This window comes from Tympanuchus pallidicinctus, unplaced genomic scaffold (assembly GCF_026119805.1).
Source record: "Tympanuchus pallidicinctus isolate F22 unplaced genomic scaffold, pur_lepc_1.0 scaffold6, whole genome shotgun sequence".
Taxonomy (NCBI): domain Eukaryota; kingdom Metazoa; phylum Chordata; class Aves; order Galliformes; family Phasianidae; genus Tympanuchus; species Tympanuchus pallidicinctus.
Genome location: NW_026294780.1, coordinates 2,144,705 through 2,164,147, shown reverse-complemented (window position 1 = coordinate 2,164,147; position 19,443 = coordinate 2,144,705). Strand labels below are relative to the sequence as shown.

At 38.0% G+C, this 19,443-nt stretch overlaps 1 protein-coding gene across 4 annotated transcripts in view; it reads left to right on the top strand.

Moving 5' to 3' along the window:
- The window catches only part of TBL1X (transducin beta like 1 X-linked), a 197,839-nt gene that overhangs the window by 166,157 nt on the left and 12,239 nt on the right, over positions 1 to 19,443 (top strand). For all 4 annotated transcript variants that reach the window (XM_052664954.1, XM_052664952.1, XM_052664953.1 and 1 more), the window contains 5 exons: positions 4,527 to 4,659; positions 12,069 to 12,210; positions 14,941 to 15,004; positions 15,108 to 15,205; positions 16,688 to 16,748. In XM_052664954.1, coding sequence (XP_052520914.1) covers positions 4,527 to 4,659; positions 12,069 to 12,210; positions 14,941 to 15,004; positions 15,108 to 15,205; positions 16,688 to 16,748 — 498 coding nt within the window. The remainder of the gene's footprint in view (positions 1 to 4,526; positions 4,660 to 12,068; positions 12,211 to 14,940; positions 15,005 to 15,107; positions 15,206 to 16,687; positions 16,749 to 19,443) is intronic.

Sequence of the window (19,443 nt, the reverse complement as noted above, 5' to 3'; positions counted from 1 at the left end):
TCTGCATGGAGCAGAATGCAAGAAGATGACATCAGTGTTGTCCAGGGAAATTTCATAGGCTATTAGACTGCAAATTTCAAAGCATGAACATGGCTGAAAACCTGCCAGGCAGATAAGTTAACAGAGCCATAGCAGTGGGAGGACAGAAGGTCTTCAAGGAGTACCTGGCCAGCTGGCACATCTCATTGGCAGCTGCTCTTGTGCTCTTCACCATCCTGAGCAAAGAGGTGAGGTCTGCAGTTTAAGGAGAAGGAGACTTTAGGGAGAAGCTGCTGAGAAATACAGAGACAGATGGCTCTTTGTGTGCCTGGGAGGAATATAACCTTTCAGTGGGAGTCATTCAGAGGATATCAGCGAGATATCAACAACTGCAGGCTGAGGATTATACTTGGGAGATGCACACAGATCTGCAGAACTGACGCTCTCACCCTTGATCAGACCTGTTTAAATAAACTGTAAGAGATCTCTCTCAGTAGTTATCAGAAACCACTAGAAATAACAGATCTAACTGGCAGTTTATTGCATAGGTCTGATTAATAGCCTTACACTTACATTTCCTTCTTTTAGTAAATTTAGGAAAAGGTAATTATGTAAATGAATTAACAAAAAGGTCACGCTCTTCCTTTTTATTGCTTACACAGGGCAAACTGTATCTAACCTTAATTTCACCCTTATCACTGTGTTTAGAGAGTGTTCAGTCTAGGACAGACTGAGACGAAAGATGCGGCAAGAGCTTAGATCAAGACAAAACATTTAGGATAAGATTTTAAGATTAAGATCAGAAGATGTTTAGGACGGGACATAAAATGAGTAAGGTGAAAGCTGGGAGACCTACTTTGTAGGAAAGTGTTGATAGAAAAGATGGAAGACAATTCCTGAACCATAATTTCCATTGCTGTTGGATTTAACAGAGCTAGCGTATACTGGGATGTTTTGGGGTACTGTGCTCTTTCTTAGACATAATTTAAGATAGAAACAAAAAAATCTAACAGTTTGAGATGCAGGTTTAAAATAAGTAAAGGAAATTGCTACCTTATTTTGCTGCTTCCTGAGTAATGTTCTCTTTTGAGTCGCTTTAAAATTAGCTTAAAAGAATTGGCATTAGATTGTTTTCCAACTCAAATATTTTTACTGTTGTTTCTATCATTATATTTGCAAGGATTGGGTTGTGTTTAAGAAAAACAAATCTCTGGAAAAAAAAACTGTCAACCTAGCTCCTTTATTGAAGGTACAGCCATAAAGAACAGCTTCATTGAATGGCCTGTCAAATATTTAACTCAAAAATCATTTCCTGTGAAAAGTCAGGGTTAGCACTGGTAACAGCTTAGAAGTACATTATTTTTGTTTTAATTTAAAGGGGAAAAAAAGAGTTGAAATCACTCACTGGTATATGTTAAAATTATATTTAAAAGAAATCAACATAATTTGGGGGGCAGGGAATATAACTTTCCAGTGACTTTGTATTTTTAGTATCTTTGAGGAAAAATACTAGAGTATAGTGTAGTCTTAACCATAGAGAAATAGAAAATAGTTTGTATTAACCTTTAAGCACAGTTCTCCAGTATGCAGACTAATTTTTTCACTTTTGAAGGTCTGCTGCACTCGGTACAACTTAATCATGTCTATCTGAAAAGAGCCTGAAGCAGTATGTTCATTCATTCTGTTTATTCAGTGGGGCATTTTATGTTTTGGAAAGAGTAATCCTTTAAATGTGAACGTTTTTTAACATCACTACTTAATTACGTGATGAAAAACAGGAAGAGGAGACATACAGAATGAACATTTGGAAACAATTTCTGAAAGATTTCTCATCTTTCTCTCCCTTTTTTCCTGAGCCATCAAAGCCGTAGTGTCAAAATTGCTGGTGGAAAACAATAGAAAACAATTGTGCAGATATTTCATTGTTTCCAAAGGCCACTCAATCTTATATGTACTAATGCAAGTGTCACTTGACTGGGTTTTTTTTTCCGTGTCACGAGTTTGTTCTTTTTGCAGAATAATTAATAACATTCAAAGTGCGTATCTAGATTTCTCCATCTGGCCATGTACAAACAAAAAATACTTTTAAGTATCAAATGGCCTTGTTCTGATAGTACCTCACAACTCTGAGACCCTGGAGTAAAGCTGCTATCAAGCCATCATTTGGTTTTATTCAGGAGTGAAAAGCAACTCTTCCTTTAGAGCCAGGCAGGTAACAGTAGAATCGTATATGGTAGGAGTAATATCTCGCTTAATTTTTTCAAATTAAAACACTTGAAAGAACTCACTGCATGATTTAACCCCAACTTCCAACTCACAGTGTGAACAGGACACACATGAATGCCTAATAGTTACTATGCTGCTGTTTTTCTCATCAATATATGCTTTAAACCTGGTGATTCTTTGCTTTGGTAGACATACAGGAGCTTGAGGCCACATCTCCTGGTTGGTTTTAACAGTGCTTTACTCTATATTGCCCTGATTACTCATCAGCTGCTAATGTCAGGCTGCATCTCAAGTACTAGTACATATCCTGATGGTATTAATTTTATATAGGAAATTATCGAGGACAGTGCTCAGCATACATGGATTTTACAAACAGGCATTTGTAATAGTTTAGTTTTATGCAGCCAGTCCGTGATTATTAAGTATGGTCAGAAGTGCAGATATTTTGAATGAGGAGTGCAGGGAGAGGGAGGGAATTGTCCACCTGTACTCTGCCTTTATGAGGTCCCACCTGGAGTACTGCAATCCAGGTGGGGGCCCCCTGGTACAGGAAGGATGTGAAGCTGTTGGAGCAGGTCCAGAGGAGGGCCACAAAGATGATCAGAGGTCTGGAGCACCTCTCCTATGAGGAAAGCTTTGAGAGAGTTGGGACTTGTTTAGCTTAGAGAAGAAAAGACTCTGAGGAGACCTCATTGCAGTCTTCCAGTACTCGAAGGGAGCTTACAGGCAGGAGGGGCACCAAGTTTTTACAGTCTGATAGTGATAGGACAAAGGGGAATGGCTTTAATCTAAAAGAGGGGAGATTTCAGTTAGATTTTAGGATTAAATTCTTTACTCAGAGGCTGGTGAGGTGCTGGCACAGCTGCCCACAGGAGCTGTGGTGTCCCATCCCTGGAGGTGCTCAGGGTCATGTTGGAAGGGGCCCTGGGCAGATGATCTATTGGTTGGCACCCCAGTCCGTGCAGAGGGTTGGAACTAGATGATCTTTAAGGTCCCTTCCAACCTGAGCCATTCTATGAAATTCTATGGAAAGTGCTACTTGCATGAGTCAGCATAAATTAGCACAAAAAAATTACCACAAAACTGTGTAGTTGAAGTTAGGGTAGTTGAAAGCATTGGTTAGGGTAGAAATCTGGAGATCTTCCTTCTGATGGCAGTTGTGTAACATCACAGTCTGTTTTGCCAGTCAGTGGGCAGTAGCTCAACGGAGCATGAGTATCAGGACAGATGGCTGATTCTAAATGCCATAAACATGTGGCAATAAAGGAGCATAATTATTCCACTTGTGAACCTATGGATCTCCATATGTGATTAAAGAATGACTAACTAAAAGACTTAACCCAGATTGAGAACTTGGATTTTGATCAATCAGAGCAGATCAGCTGGCCAAGGCATTGATGAGATAACACAAGGCTGCCTCTCCGCCAGCCTGCCAGCTCTCTGCTCTTGGATGTGCTTTCTGTGAAATGGGTTGCAATTCTGTACGTGACATCTGCTGCCTGTTGTTCCAGTGTGCTACCTGCCCTGGATTGGTGTCTCATTCACAGGGGATAATAATCTTGCATTGCAGCCAGGAAGTGCAGTTTGAGATTCATACTGATGCAATGAAAATCTGGAGTGCAAATATTATTCACATTGCAGATTGGTATGAAATGCTGCCGCTCAGAGAAATTCAATGTTTTAAACTCACTTTTGTTGTTTTTTTTTCCTTAAGGAAATAGAAATGGTTTATAAAACCAAAGTAGCTTAGACTGCAGTCTGAACAACCCCAGAATCACAGTATGTGGGTTAAGTATATCTGTGCATCAGTTGGTCCCTTTGCATATATCCTGGTACACATAAGAAGAGAATTGCTCACTGTTTCCCTGCTGAACTTGGGGAATTAGGCCCATACTACATACATCCTACATCTGTGTAGCCTCTCACACTTCTAACACTAAGAAAATGAATGTGCTATCTGCTGCTTTTTTAGAAAAACAGCATAAATCTTTTCTCATATGTGGCAATCTCCTACTTCAATAAAACTTTAGGTTGATTTAACTTAAGACATCTTCAAGAAAATCTGTATTGAAATGGACACTAATTATTTATATCTAAAGCTGCATACTTTATACAGAGTATTTTAGAAAACTCTATATCTTGAGGAAATACCATAACTTTGAATCACCACAGAAAAGAAAACAGAGTAGCATGACCAGTGACACAGCACAGGACACTAAATACACATTGCTTTTAAAGTTTTAGCCATGGGTAACCAGCTGTTTTTAATGCAGACCTAACATCATCTTGCAAACTACTTATTCAGGTATTTCTCTTTGCAGATAATCATTCAAAGCCAATGGAAATTGACGGGGATGTCGAAATTCCTCCTAACAAAGCAACAGTCCTTCGGGGCCATGAATCAGAGGTGTTCATCTGTGCCTGGAACCCTGTCAGTGACCTGTTAGCATCTGGGTAAGGCCATGACTGGAAACAGCTGCTGCAATTAGAATCTATTTAGAGATGCAAGAACTTGAGAGTATATCATAGAGACTAATCAGTAATCTCCCTACTGGTTTTTTCAGCCTGCAACTGTTTTTTTCAGCTGTACTGCACATATGTAGGAGTTCAGTAATAGTAAGGTGACACAGAACATGAAGCATTTACACATTTAAAATGTGCACTCTGTGGCTCTGAATGCAAACAAGATTTTTAAAGGTTTTTAAAATAACTGGATAATTCTCAGAGTATTAGAAGTTCATGCAGCCTGTTCCTGCTCGTCTTAGTTAGTGGTGCATATTGGGATCTTGGAAAGCTTTGTCATCCAAGTTTTATTTTTAAAAGTGTGGGGGCTATAAAACGGAGTTCTCTTTAGCCATGTCTTCTTTAGCATGGTCCAGCACGAACAGTAGTAGTTCCAGAGGGCAGAACTATTGTTTGAGAGTCTTATGCCACCACTGTTTGTATTAGAGAGGGGTACTTCAAAAGGAACCTGGTTATGTCCAATGTGCTCATCATTAGGAAGTGCTTTGAGGACATATTTTGTCTCAATTTCATTGATAAAATAGTCCAGTTTGTGTTCTCTGGTGCTGCTCTGCCATGACAGAGCATGGTAAGCAGGGCAGTCAGATTGACTTAGAAAAAACAGTTTTGATCCAAAGTGAAATGCTAATGTAAACATAACACTGGAGCTGTACACAGACACTGTTGGAGTCTCTGTTTGCCAGTGCTTTAAATTTAACTTAAAACAAAGGCTAAATTTTAGAAGTCCAACTGGGAACATGGAGGAAAACTGATGCAAGTTAGAGGAGATAGATGGGTCTTCATCACTCAAAGTTTCCTAACAAAGTCTGAGCATATACATGGAAGAGGAAGGTTATTTTTCCAACTTTCTGTGAAATCATCTGAGTCTATCTTCTTATGAGATCTTTGTTGACTTAACACATGAAAGTAAAAAATGCGAATGCAAATAAATGTGGGGGGAAAAAAACCAAACCCTAATAAATTAACAGAAGTAAATATCAGGTTGGAGAAACAACACAAGATCTCTACAAGATTGAAGACAGCAATTTCCAATAAATGATTTCAGATGACAGGCTGGATTTTTAGAAAACAGAATCTTGCTGAACATATTTGATTTCCAGAATGTCCAGGCCTAATAATATTTCCTTTATACCAGTCATTCTAGGCAGTGTACTTGTAATGATAAACGTCTCCATTGTGGTGTTAATTTGAATTTTATGGAAAACAGCCTTCAGGTGATCTATTATCACAAGTACATTATTTAAGGGAAAATATGTAGAGGAGAAGGGATACCATAAAAAATTATTCTTTAGGGACACCTGGTGGCACCTGAGATGCAGCAGCACATGCTACTCTGTTCTGGAGAGTACCTGCACAGCTGAAGTAAGGCATCTACTCAAGTGGTCTGCCTCTCTTCTAGTTCTTCCATCTATCAATTCATTATACAGGGTGCTGAGACTCCTCAGTATAGGGGCTTAAACTTCACTTATTGGCTTTAGCACCTGTTGAATTTGATATCTACTTCCCGATGTTTGGCTCACTGTCAGTGCTTTCCATGCTACACGGATGAGCTCTATTTCACAGTCCCTGTGTGCAGAGTTTAAAAGACGACTGAGTGGGTGTTTAATTTTGCTGCAGAGCACTGAGTGCTGGTGGCTGGATAAAACAAAGGGGCAGTAGAATCATAGAATCCTTAGTGTTGGAAGGGACCACTTAGGGCTGTCTAGTCCAACTCTCCTGCAATGAACAGGGACACCACAGCTAGGTCAGGTTGCCCCAGGCCTGTTCCAGTCTGACCTTGAAGGTCTCCAGGAATGGGGCATCCACCACAGCACTAGGTAACCTGTTCCAGTTACCTTACCACCCTCACTGTAAAAGATTTTTTCCTTATATCTAACCTAAATTTATGTTCCCTGAACTTGATGGATGGTGGTATCTTGCACAGTCTCCACTGAAGCTGGAGGACAGTAATCAGAACCATTAGTTACATGTCCAAGATAGAGGACTACCTTCTCATTATTCCTTCAGGTAAACTTTGCCCTTCAGGGTAGTAAGTCTTTATTTGTAGGCTTTACTATTCATTCTAGAAGCATATAAATACATGTATAGGCAGAAAGTACAGTCAAGTACTGTGTCTCATGCAGACTAATGGCCACGCAGTGGAAATGCGAATATCTCAAATTCATATGCATCTTGATCAGCTTTTAGTCTGTTTGTAAATGAATTCTGTTAGCTCTCAGATAATGCAGAAATGAGTGCCTTATGAAGCTTACATTATTGAAATAGCATAAAACGTGCAGGAAAAATGGCAGGAAAAGAGCTGATTGATGATGCCATTGTACAAATAAATATTTGAGATGTCTAGTGTAGAAATGCTGCATGTTATCATCTACAGGCAAACTATATATTATGGTACCAAATTAAAAAAAGGGAGAAATTCCCTGAGGTCTTTAGTATGCTGCAGTTCCATTTGTCCTTTACAAAGTATTGCTTAAAAAAAAACCCCTACAGTTAGGCTGATGTGAGAACACTGAATTGTTAGATTCTGTAATAGCCATGTTGTGCTGCCCAGTCCTTACTTTTCTTCTGTCTCCCCATCTGCTTTATTGTACCCATCTGTTTTCTCCTTAAAAAACACATAAAAACCCTAACTATTAAGTAAGTGAAGTAGTGCATTCGTTCTGTTTACGCTGCACATACAACAATTGAACTTCAATTCATGGCAAAGTGTTTGCTGCAAACCCTAAGTTATACAGGTAATTAATCTAACAATTAGAAAGCAACCTGATGTAATCTTCAAAGCATGAGAAGAACAATGCAGATTCACAACCTGATCTCAAGCAAGCTGTGTAAAGGAATTACAACGTTGGTTTCCAGATTTAGTGAGTACCCCATGGATAGAAAGAAAGCTGTGTATTTGATCTCCCAACTACTGGCACTGGTTAGCACTGGCTAGTATAGGAATGTATACTTTCTGGACTTGGCAAAGGGCTATTTAAAAAATAAATGTGGAGACATGAATTTCTCTGATCAAACAGTGAGAAGAAGTACCTTCTGCAGCTACCTGTCATTTTCCACCATTCCCATAACTGTGGAAATGGAGGATCAGGACACGGGTGTCACCAGTAAAGGCTACCAAAGACGTGACTGTTACCAGATGCTTATGAGAAGAACACTTGGAAAGTGTACATACATGCAGTTTTCTAGGAGGATTAATTGCACCTTGTCAAGGAAACGAGCATTCCAAAATAAATGTGTGTAGTGTTTTCAGAAGGTAAAAAAAAAAAAATACATGCATAGGCAAATGTCAAGATTTGACCATTCCAACCATAATTCCAGTTTTACTCTTAAAATCCAGCTGTCCTTCTTTCGAAAGAACTGATTTCTTCCGTGAAATGTCTTTCGGCGTATTTTAATTTTATGGCATACATAAATCATTACAGATGGTTGTGTTCCGTGGGTAGTGCAGAAACAGCTACATCCACATTAGTAAACTAAACATGCCTGGGAATATTCCTAGGCATTGAGGCCAACTGGCACGGTATGGCCTGTGTCTGTGCTAGCAAACCATCCTGGCTGCCAAATAGGGCGGTTGCCCACAAGCTGCACTTTGGGGATTATCTGTGTGTTCCCTATGCCCAGGAGATATTCAGAGAGATCGTCAGGGCCCTGTGTGCAACAATACACATTAATGGCCCCATCAGAGAGTGCCAATTCAAACAGCCCTAATTCTGTAATCAATCTATCAGCTTGCTAGCATAGGAAGTCGTGGTCTAGTGACCCAGAATGTTCCTGAACTTATTTGAATTTCTCAGTATTGAAGGAGACTGTGAATGTCAAGGTTGCTGGAGCCTTTTCTGGTTGAATTTAAGTTGCTTCTTTCTGGACATTCAGACGCTGTTTCCAAGAGCATGCTCTGTTCTGTTACATCCAGCCATGCCCTTTAAGTAATTCTCATGGCTGTGAAGCAGAAGAACCTGGCCTCCTTCCCAAAACACAACAGTAGGTTTCTTGGCTTATCTTTGCTGACCTACACCAGTCTCTTTCACACAAGGGAACTTTGTGTATTGCAGAGCTCTGTGTGCATCTTCACTCTCTGTAGTCAGCATAATAATTAGCCATAAAACTGTTGTCCAAGATCTTATGATTATAGCTCTGTATGGCTGAAGCAGGAGAGTTTCTGGGCCAGTTTCAACTTTCATCTCTGGGTTTTATGTAATGCTTTGAGTTACTGTGTTCCTCGTATCAGCTGTTTATTACCTACTGTGAATTACCCTCCTGAAAAATCCTTTTGAATTACCAGTTGGAAGGAGCGGATTGCAAACTTTCCTAGATAATGCCAGCTGCTAATTCGTCTAATTTTAAGTGCTTAATCACTAGCAGTTGACTTAATTGGGGCCAATTTCTTTGTCATATCAAATTTGTTAATGCAACCAAGTCTGCTATTAGGTAAGTTCTATTTGAATTCTCTATTGTGGGGTACAATATTGCGAATCAGTGGGACAGACAGTAAGTTTCATCACTGTGCTTATGCACTTGGCTTCTTCCTCTGGATACCTCTGAGGCATTTCCCTTTGCTGACTCTGTAGGAAACTTACATTTACTCTAAGAGACTCTAAGAGACCTGTTTTTTTAAGGAAAAGTTACGCGTGTAAATTAAGTGGAGGAGGTTCCCTTTATGCTTTTAATAATCTGTTTTAAAATAAAATAAAAACTCCAACCTATTTCAGCCAGAAGTGTTAAAGATATGTAGCAATATTGCATATCAAAATAACCATAAATTATAAGACTGTACCAAAGTTCAATAATCATGCAAATTCCTTTAGACGCTGCTGCTGTTTTAACCTCTTTGCTGGCTGTTATGGAACAGGGGTTTTATATATCACAAATAAAATTCTGCAAGCATTCTTCTACTTTGATTCATGGTTACACAAGGGCTGAAGGGCATGAAGTAAAATGCTTTCAGAACTAAGCCTTCCTAAAATTTGGCAGTATTCTTCAGTAGTGCAGAACAGTATACCTATTACTCAAGTGTTCATGACTCGCATGTTGGAATGAGCTGCTTTATCATGCAGATAGAAATGCTTCTGTGGGCTAAGGAGATTAAATATCTTTCTGAATTGTGCTTGAACTATGGTTCTCTAATAAGGTAGGGTTCACTGAATCATTCAACAGAAATCAGAATACTTTCCAGAACAGAGAATACTTTTTTTTTTTTTTTTTCTTTTTTTTTTTGTCCCCAGCAACAAAGAGGAAGACACACAGATACCCCTGCCACACACTGGTAGGCTTATAAAACCTCTCTGCAGGAACACATAATAGCTTGTGTAGCCTTAGGAAGAAGAAAATGAAAAAAACCAAAATTAAAATACTGGAAAATAAGATTGCCCAAGCACAGCCAGAAAACTGACTAAATAAAACTGTTGAAAAACAAAGCCATAACCCTTTTAGAAATAGCAAATAGGATATTGTGTTTGATAGCCAAGTGGCTGTGTATTTTCTTCAGAGGGTCCAATAGCAAAGTGGATTATTACAATAAGGGCAGAATTGGCCAGGAATCTTATGCAGTGTAGAAGCCAGCACTGGAGGAATTTCCTACTTAGCATGCTAACGAGTAACCCAAGCCTATGAAAGATTTATGTTCCCACTATTGTAAATAATTGCAACTAAAAATGCCCCTTATCTTCTGATCCTTGTGTTTAACTGCATGGACTTTCCCGCCAGTACATACAAAATTGTTCAGTTTCCTAAACCTCTGAAGAAGTGAGAAGCTGTATTACATTCATAGTTCCATATGATGACCAAAATTATCTTGATTCAAATTATTTCTTAATCACCGATGTGAAAGATGTGTGCCAACAATCAAAGAATGGCTGCATAGAAGCCAAAGAATGGCAGTAGCTTGTGACAAAGCCCTGGCCAGCAGTCACATCTCAGCTTGACACAAAAGGTTGTGAGGAGATGGGAGGCACGTTCCCCAGGCATGCAGTGACCCAGCAGACCTCAGAGATACTGATGCAGGCAAAGAGGATTTTTCTTGTACTGTTGAAGTACTGTTCATGTAAAATCTGGCTGTATTGTTGATAGAAGAATATGCAAAAAATCAATCTAGTTTGTTGCTTTATTGGCCATTATTTGCATTGAAAAGTAGGAAGTGTTCAAAATTGTCTTGGTATCTTTAGTATGAACATTTTAAATGTTTTATTAGTAGACCACAAGAAAGTACAAAATTCTCTTGTAGTAGATTTCTTTTCCAGTAAAACATGGGTTATCCAAGCAAAAATGGATCTCAGGACTTTTGTCTTCAAAAAAATACTTTTTCTACTTGCTCATGTACTGGAAAGTAAGTCCTAGTCGCTAATTAAAAGCAAGGAAAAGTTAACATCAGATACATCAACAATAACATTTAGTTTTGATTGTTTGAATTCTTGGAAATATAGGAGAGATCCTGATTCTGCCTCAGGTTTCTGCTTACTGCAGGTAAATGAAAATTACCCTCTGGACACAGCAAGAAATCCATCTTACTTGGTTGCTTTGGTTTTTTTTTGTTGTTGTTATCAATTGCTTAAAAAGGGGGGGGGTTTGGGGAGGGCAAGAGGCAAATCCCAGTAAACCAGAAAACATAATCTCTTCCACCCTGCTGCTGGAAATTGATTTCTGACCTCAGAGACATTTTTTATTGGAAGGAAGATCTGTGAACAGTGAAAATAATTGCATAATTTTTGAGCAGACTGTGATCAACTTTTCACTTTCTCCTCACAGCATTTTCTAGACAACATCAGTCTGCAATGAACATATCTTCCTAGAAAACATTCTGTCTGTAAAGTAGATGAAAATCCTCAGGCAGAGCCTGGAAGCAGGCACTATAGCACCTTTGTCACACTGTTAGAGGTCCCCTTCCCTAAGGCAGCTGCCAGGTGACACTGCACCTCTGCAGATGATGATGCTGCATTCTGCCCCCCTGGGGAGCACCAGGGCTCCATCTGCCATTAGGAGGTTAATGTGGCCGTGCGCCATTTTTGCGGGCAGCATGTGAGCACAGCCTGTGTGTAAAGGGCTGCCAAGACCATCTCTGTAATGGCAATGTGTATGAAGTGCAAAATGTAGGTAGCAAGCAAAGGTACAACTATTTTTTGAATAAAGCAAATGATGTTATGCTGTGGATTTAAATGATAGATATGAGATAAATATCTATTAACTTTTCTAAAAATATTTGCCAGTATAGGGAATGCAGGAAGTGCAGAATTGAAAAGCCACATTTGAAAGGTTGTGATGTTTTCTCAATTATAAGTAGAGGGTTTTTTACTTTGTTTGCTGGGTTGCCACCAACAGTTTTCATCTCTTCGCAATTGCTTTTATAGATCTGGAGACTCAACTGCCAGAATATGGAATCTCAATGAGAACAGCAACAGTGGTTCCACTCAACTAGTTTTGAGGCACTGTATAAGAGAAGGAGGACATGATGTCCCCAGCAATAAGGATGTGACTTCACTGGACTGGAATGTAAGCTAGCTTCTAAGACTGTGTGTGGTTTTTAACTGTCTAAATTTAATTCAGAGTCAATTACAGCTGCTGCTCTGTATCTTTTATATCTGAGGTGACCAGAACCTCTGTCCTAACCTATTGACCTCTTGTTTCAGATACTCATAATAGACTGAACTTTCCCCTGTAAGCTTTAATTTTCCAGTACAGTTGCCATCTTCAAGCTTAATGATGACGTATTTATGTATCTTTTTTTAGGAGCATGAGTAAAAATAAACTCAGTTAACTTTAAGAATGAAGATTAAACAAGCAGTCTGTGTAGTAATGAAAGCTGATTAATATTGTGTTTGCATCCCATAGTTATTCTGTTTTGGCATGTGAGGAGATGTAAGCACCAGTGAAGCTTCTTCTGAGATTGAACTATCAAGACACGCTCCTGTCTGAATTATGTTGTACGAAACAAAATGTGCTCACCTGGTAGTCTGTTTGGGTAGGAACATGTACAGTCATTCTCTTTCACCCATCCACCTTCCAGGTGAAATCGTATTACTTGATCCCTTATTGAACTTCATCCTGCAAAATCTTTTATCCATGTTAGATATTACAGTACTGCAGAGGGATAACTGAAGTGAGCAAAGGAAAACAGGTATTCTTAGGAATCCCCAGTGGCTAGGCAGTGTCTTTGAACAGCGTTAAGACTGCTTAATGTCTCCTTTCTGCTGCTGAGCAGTGTAAAATGAACTTAGAAGACTTTGCAGGAACCTTAACTAATTTTGAGATCATTTTCATTCTGTCCATTTTGTTGATATAGACAGAGTTTTTGTTGTATAGACAAAGTGATCACAATGAATTGAAAACTAAGCACCAGGAAGGATTCTCATCTGTTACATACAGTTTCAGTTGCAGGTCAGAGTCTTGATTTGATTAATCTCTACTGCAATATCACTGTCCTTTGGTGCTAGGTGAGCTAGATGCTTCACAGAAGTGTAAGATAAGGTAGCTGTACAGGTCAGCTTCCCCTGTGTATTGTTTATTTGACACAATAAAGTTGATGAATATTACAGAAAGTGCAGGTAAGTTAACAAAGCAAACTAAGATAAGATCAAGAATGCGTATTATTTGTTTTCTGTGTACATCATGGGAAAGAAAAATTGTCAGGAAAAACTGAATTGAGAATTAGGAAGAAGGAAGTTGAAAGAAGAAAATAAGCAAAGATTCAGAACAGTTATGCGATAAGTTGTCAGTAGTGCATTCTTCCTACCCTTCCAGTCTAAAGTGATACTTTACTTGCATTGGGCTAGTACCTAATATAATTAAATGTTCCTCATTTAACCATCATAAGTGCTTCCAACGTGCTTTCAGTTTTCCAGTGAATGTGAGTTACTGATAACAAATTTGGATAAACTGTGTGTCTAATCCCTGAGCTTTCCTTCTCTTTTCCCTTTTGCTGTTGCCTTTGTCTGTATCAGGGGCCCACATAAACGTACAGCACATTGAAATTGACTTGAGTTTCCATATTTTTTCCCCTACATCATTACATACTTGACTTAAATCTGCAACCACTCTGCTTACAGAGTGTTGAGTTGGAGATATGTTTTAAAGAGCTGCTTTATGGTTTTTCCTAATTTTTTATTCATGAAATGTCATCTGCCTTTATTGTTTATTTAGAACTACAATATTAATCATATTCCATTGTGAAATTTTCAAATTGTTTAATATATTAAATCAGTTCTTATCTGTTTTATGTGATTTATGTTACAACAGGAAAGGTTATTTCTAGCAGTCATATTCAGATCCTATGGTACCAAGGGTAAAGCTAATCTCCCTCATATTTAGCTGTCTAAACTGGTCATGTAGGTTGCTGCTAAGAGACATGTACCTTCATAGTGGTCTGGGCAGAATCTACAGCAAATAAGGTCATGAATTACACTCCAGAAGCAGTTAGTACTGCTAGTTCTAGAGGGGAGACTAGGTTACTCTGTTAATCTAACTCCTGCTTTCTGAACTTCGGCAGGTAAATGGGGTGAATCTCACTCCTAATCTAAAGTAAAATGCTTTGGGACTAATTGCCCACTGCTAACAGTACTTATTCACCTCAGCTGGTTCCAGAGCCAGGTTCCTTTTGATTTCTCTCATTCTGGCCCAGTAAATTTTTTTTCGACGATTTTTTTCTCGTAAGTGAAACCTGTAAATTCCACTTAGAATTCTGAGACTGCCCATCATACTGTGCCTCTGAGCACGTGTGAGTCTTTGGGCAACCTGGAAGCAGCTCCATTGTGTTAGACAGCTTTCAAGGTGGTAACAGTAGGTAGCTTATGTGTTTAGGTTCTACTTTTAAGTGTAGATGCTTGAAATTCATTCAACTGGGATTTGGTAAGGATATTCAGAATCAGTTAATGATTCTTAGTCTTTCATGCCTGAGATGTAATATCTGTTTGTTTTCTGGAAGAATCCCAAATAATTTTTTTCTATCTTGTTTTCCTTTTCTAATCCTCTTGAATAAATTACTTTTATCTGATGGCATTAGCTCAGTTTTTCAGAGCTGTGCCATCAGAGGGTTTTATTTCCTCATTCTATTTGCAGTACTAACCTTTAGTTTAGATTATATAATAATGATACTGTCCATTTTATTGTGTGGACTCAGATTACCTATAAATTGTAATGCACAAACCTCGGGGGGGGGGAAGAACATTTTGGTTGGAACAGATTTCATCTAGTATTGACCTTTGACATCTATATACATCCCAACAGAGTGATGGAACACTATTGGCTACAGGCTCATATGATGGTTTTGCAAGAATATGGACAGAAGATGGTAAGTCAAACAAGAATCAATGGTCCTACACAGTTAACAGCAATAAAGAATAAGTTGACTAATTCATAAACAAATTATAATGTTAACTTTTTCTTTATTCCAGGTAACCTTGCAAGCACCTTAGGTCAACATAAAGGTCCAATATTTGCCCTGAAGTGGAACAAAAAGGGGAATTATATTTTAAGTGCTGGTGTTGATAAAGTGAGTTCTAAAAATACTTAATTATAACTTCTAAGTGTGCTGACTCAGTGAGCATGTGCTGTTGAATTCCATAAGACTGTTTTCTTGTGCTCCAGATGCTGTGGGAGTTGTGGGGAGTTTCTTTAATTTGTTCTAATGTGTGTTGGATTTCCTTGGGTTAAGTGATTGAGAACGTTTTTGAGACTTCACATAAATACGTGAATTTTTGTGTGGAAGTTTGTTTTAAAAAACTCTCCATTTGCTCCCTATTTAAAATAGCATCTTAAATGAAAGAAAGAACTGCTTCTACTACTTAAATATATGGTTTTATCAACCACAGCAGTTTCCAAGAAGGAAGTTATCTTACACATACTGACTGCATTTTTGGCTCATCTAATTATCGAAACTGTTGTATTTGGATAAAATATATATGGCTTCCTTTACAAACATGCAAAATATGGTTGTTCTCAACTGAAAATTGAGCAAAAGCTCGTTTCAGCTAAGTGCATATTAGAGATTAAGATGAACAGATGACTGCTGATGATGAGCAGAAATCCATTAAAACTGAAACTGGAAAATAAACACTTGCCTAACTTTTGACATCTGAAAAATTAGATTTGTGTGTCATCTTTGGCTTCCTTTGTAAAATATGGAGAGAAAAATGGTACTTCCAAGTGATGAGTTCTTGGCCTGTGTTACAGTGGGATGCACAGACAGTGCTCCTCTCCAGTAGTCGAGGGAAATGCACTCAGACTCACTCTGATTTGTAGGGTAGATGAATCTGTATTTTCACATAGTTATAAAAATGGGAATTTGTGAGAATTGAGTTTTATTCCTTTTAATACTGGCCTGTATGCAGCTCCATTTTTCTCCTAACAACATTTCCCAGTAACAGCAGTGATTCTTCATGAGATCTGTTATCACCAAGGTGAGGCAGCCTTCATTTATTTCCTCAAAGTACGTACTGCCATAAGCTGACCGTTCACCTTGAGTTGGGAAATTGCTTACGTGTGCTGTGGGAATGATTTGAACCTGTAGTACTTTAGTCTGTCCTGCCACAGTAGCAGGAAGTGGTAGGTACTCTGCAGCTAAACAGTTTATGTCATCATTTAATTATTAGAAATGTAGTATCACTTAGGTTTGCAGTCAAATTCAACTTGCATCTTCGGAGAAAGGAAGTCTTATTTGATAACTGAAACAGCTGTAACAAAATGCTAATTATAAATTTGTTGTACTGTCCTCTGGCATCATTCAGTGAGAATATGCCTATTTTTAGCAGTTACATTACTTCCTCTATAGGGGTGATACTTCTATATCCACACTTAGATAATTATTCTGTAATATTTGGAAGGGATTTCTGTTTATTCAGCTGTACAGCACACAAGGCTCTCTGCAGTCAATAATTCTACAATTGCTTCTCAGTGGCCCTCAGAACTCTTCTCTCTATTTGTTCTCTGAGCTGAACAGTCACTAACCATTTCTTCCCCCTTCTTCCTTATGCAGACAACAATAATTTGGGATGCTCACACAGGAGAAGCTAAACAGCAGTTTCCTTTCCATTCAGGTAATCTTTGCAGAGCTCATGTTACTGACGTAAAATACACATCTTAATTTTATCAGCCTATTGTAAAAATCTGTCTGCCAGAGAAAAAACAAATTGTGAACCAGTATTTTTGTGCCTTAACTATTCTGAGTAGCATGGTTTCTGGGTTTATCCCCCTTTAAGTGGGATAGGTTTCTATGAAAAGCAGCTTTGAAAGTCAAACTGAGCTCCAGAAGAGGATTTACATGCCAGCCAAGACTACTCTGCTGAATGCTTGTGTTGTTATCTATGTACTTGAGTAGTATCAAGGTTAAAATGGTAACTTTAAAAAGAAGTAAATGCGGATCTCTCAACAGTTTGCATTCTCTGTGGCAAGCATGAAGGTCCTCGGGGATTTCTCATCTTTTAGTTTTAACTTGAATTTCTTTTGTATTTGTTTTGTCTAATTATCAGAAGTCAACAGCAATCTTACTTGGACTATCAGTTGTACATTCATGTCCTTCTCAAGAACACAGGAGACAGATTCTGATACAAGATATAGACAAGATATAGATTCTGAGTAGTCTTGAGTAACAGCAATCACTGATGTAATCATAAATTCACATGAGATCAGACTTTTAAGATGATGATTGAATTCATAATCCAAACCTGGTTAATTGTCACAATTAAATATTTCTGATGAGCATAATCAAACTGAGATTAAAACCATCAAAAACATTACAGGTTCTGATGCTATAAAGGTTCACTGTAACTAATCACTGTTTCATACAGCAGTCATACACAAGGTACTTACTGGTATTAAAAAACACATCGTTCTGATTCTAAGATGTTAATTTCCACAGTCTTAAATTCAATTTCCAGTTGGTCTCATTCTCAAATACTCACATCTATTTGCAAAAGAAATGGCTGTTCAGTGGAAGACAAAAACTATGTCCATGCACACAGCAGATCCATACTCTACATTTTTGTCACTCCAAGTTTATTAATTCAGTTGTCAGTTTGGAGGAGCCAGTGTCTGTTGACACATTTTCTCATTGCAGCATTTATTTATCAATCAGAACTGTTTCACTAAACCACATTTTGCACTGTATAATGTTGTAGGTAATGAAATTCTTAGGCTTACTAATCCCTAGCTATTGATCTAAATAGTTATGGATTCAGAGCCTGGTTACCTCTTCAGAATCATGTTCACTGAAGTGTATCTGTCTTAGCAACATGCACTGGGGACGCATCATCATTCTCCCTTTAGCAAGTTGAAAACTTTAATATTTATTCCAGTGCAATACAAGAAAAATTGTTACTACATGTGCTGTCTTTCAACCATTAGACATGACTGAATTGAATTATCATTTCAAATATGTCTTGATAGGAATGTAAAAAACAACAAATTACAGATAGGCCAAAAGCATATGAACAAATTCATGCCCCTTAAAATCAGTAGAAATCTTTGTCCCTAGATAATTCTAAAGCCAAGACCTCAACTTGACCTTCTTGCTTCACCTTTTCACTAGAACAGACTGACTGCAAATTACTCACCATATCTGGAATCTGAAAATCTTATCAATACAGAGATTAAATGTGGCATTTAAACATCTGGTCTGCACAGATCATAGTTGCTTAGTCACATACTTGTGTGGCATTCTTCTTTGCATATGTCTTTGAAGTCTCAAAGCGGTTGGCCTAGAAACAACAAAATTTTTACTCAGCTCTTACCACTTGTTTGGGTTACACACGTGCAGACAAAACTGTCATAACTTTAAGACTCCTTTATCTAGGTCTTGAAGGCCTCCATCTTGATGTTACACCCCTGTTCAGACATTTAAGTGCTCTGAATGACTCATTAAGAAGAATTAACTCCATGTTTGAGCTTCTCATTCTAAAACGTACCAAAATTTGATGCAAAGTGGCCTGAATTAACTGATAATTGTTGTAATACATTTGTTCTTGGCATTTATTATGGCTGCGTTTCTTCAGGGCTTGTTACTGCTTTTACTAGGTGACATTCTAAGTGTTTTCAAGCAATTGGCCAGCGTTTGGCAATTCAATTACTTGCATCAAAATCTACGTTGGATTTTTTTTTTTTAGACAGTTTCATGTAGTTATTTATCCAGTAAACATATGATTAACCACACTAATAAATGAATCTGTATTAATTATCAACATTGTATAATTCAAATTATACAGTAATGCAAATCCATTGCTTCAGGTGCCAGTGGCTTTCAGAAAATTACTTTTCAACTCATGTCTCATGCTAGATATTAGCCCCAAAGGTATATAGCTGTTAATGAAGACAGATCTTTTGTTTGCTCTGGAACAGTAATACAAGTTTAACTTATCCTATTGTATTTAAGCTTGCAGCTTAAAAATAAAAAATAAAAGACAAACAGGCAGTTAGAGAAACAAAATCTTTCACTGTTTCCTGATTCTTATTCCCATTCATCGGGAATCTCGAAATAATCTGCCTCTCTCACACAGATTTCCTTTACAGTTCTACAAAGAATGGATTCCTTACCTGTCGCAGAGCTTTATTAAGAATTTTCTTTAATATTCTAAATAAATACTTGTATTTGAAACAATTCCAGCCCTCTGTTCTCATTTAAAGAGCTATCAGATGGTCAAGTGACGTTCAGTCTCATTTTACAGTTCATGAAAATTAGAGCAGAAAAAATGTATTTGAATAGAATAGGCTTGGCAGAACAGGTATCTTTTTACCTCT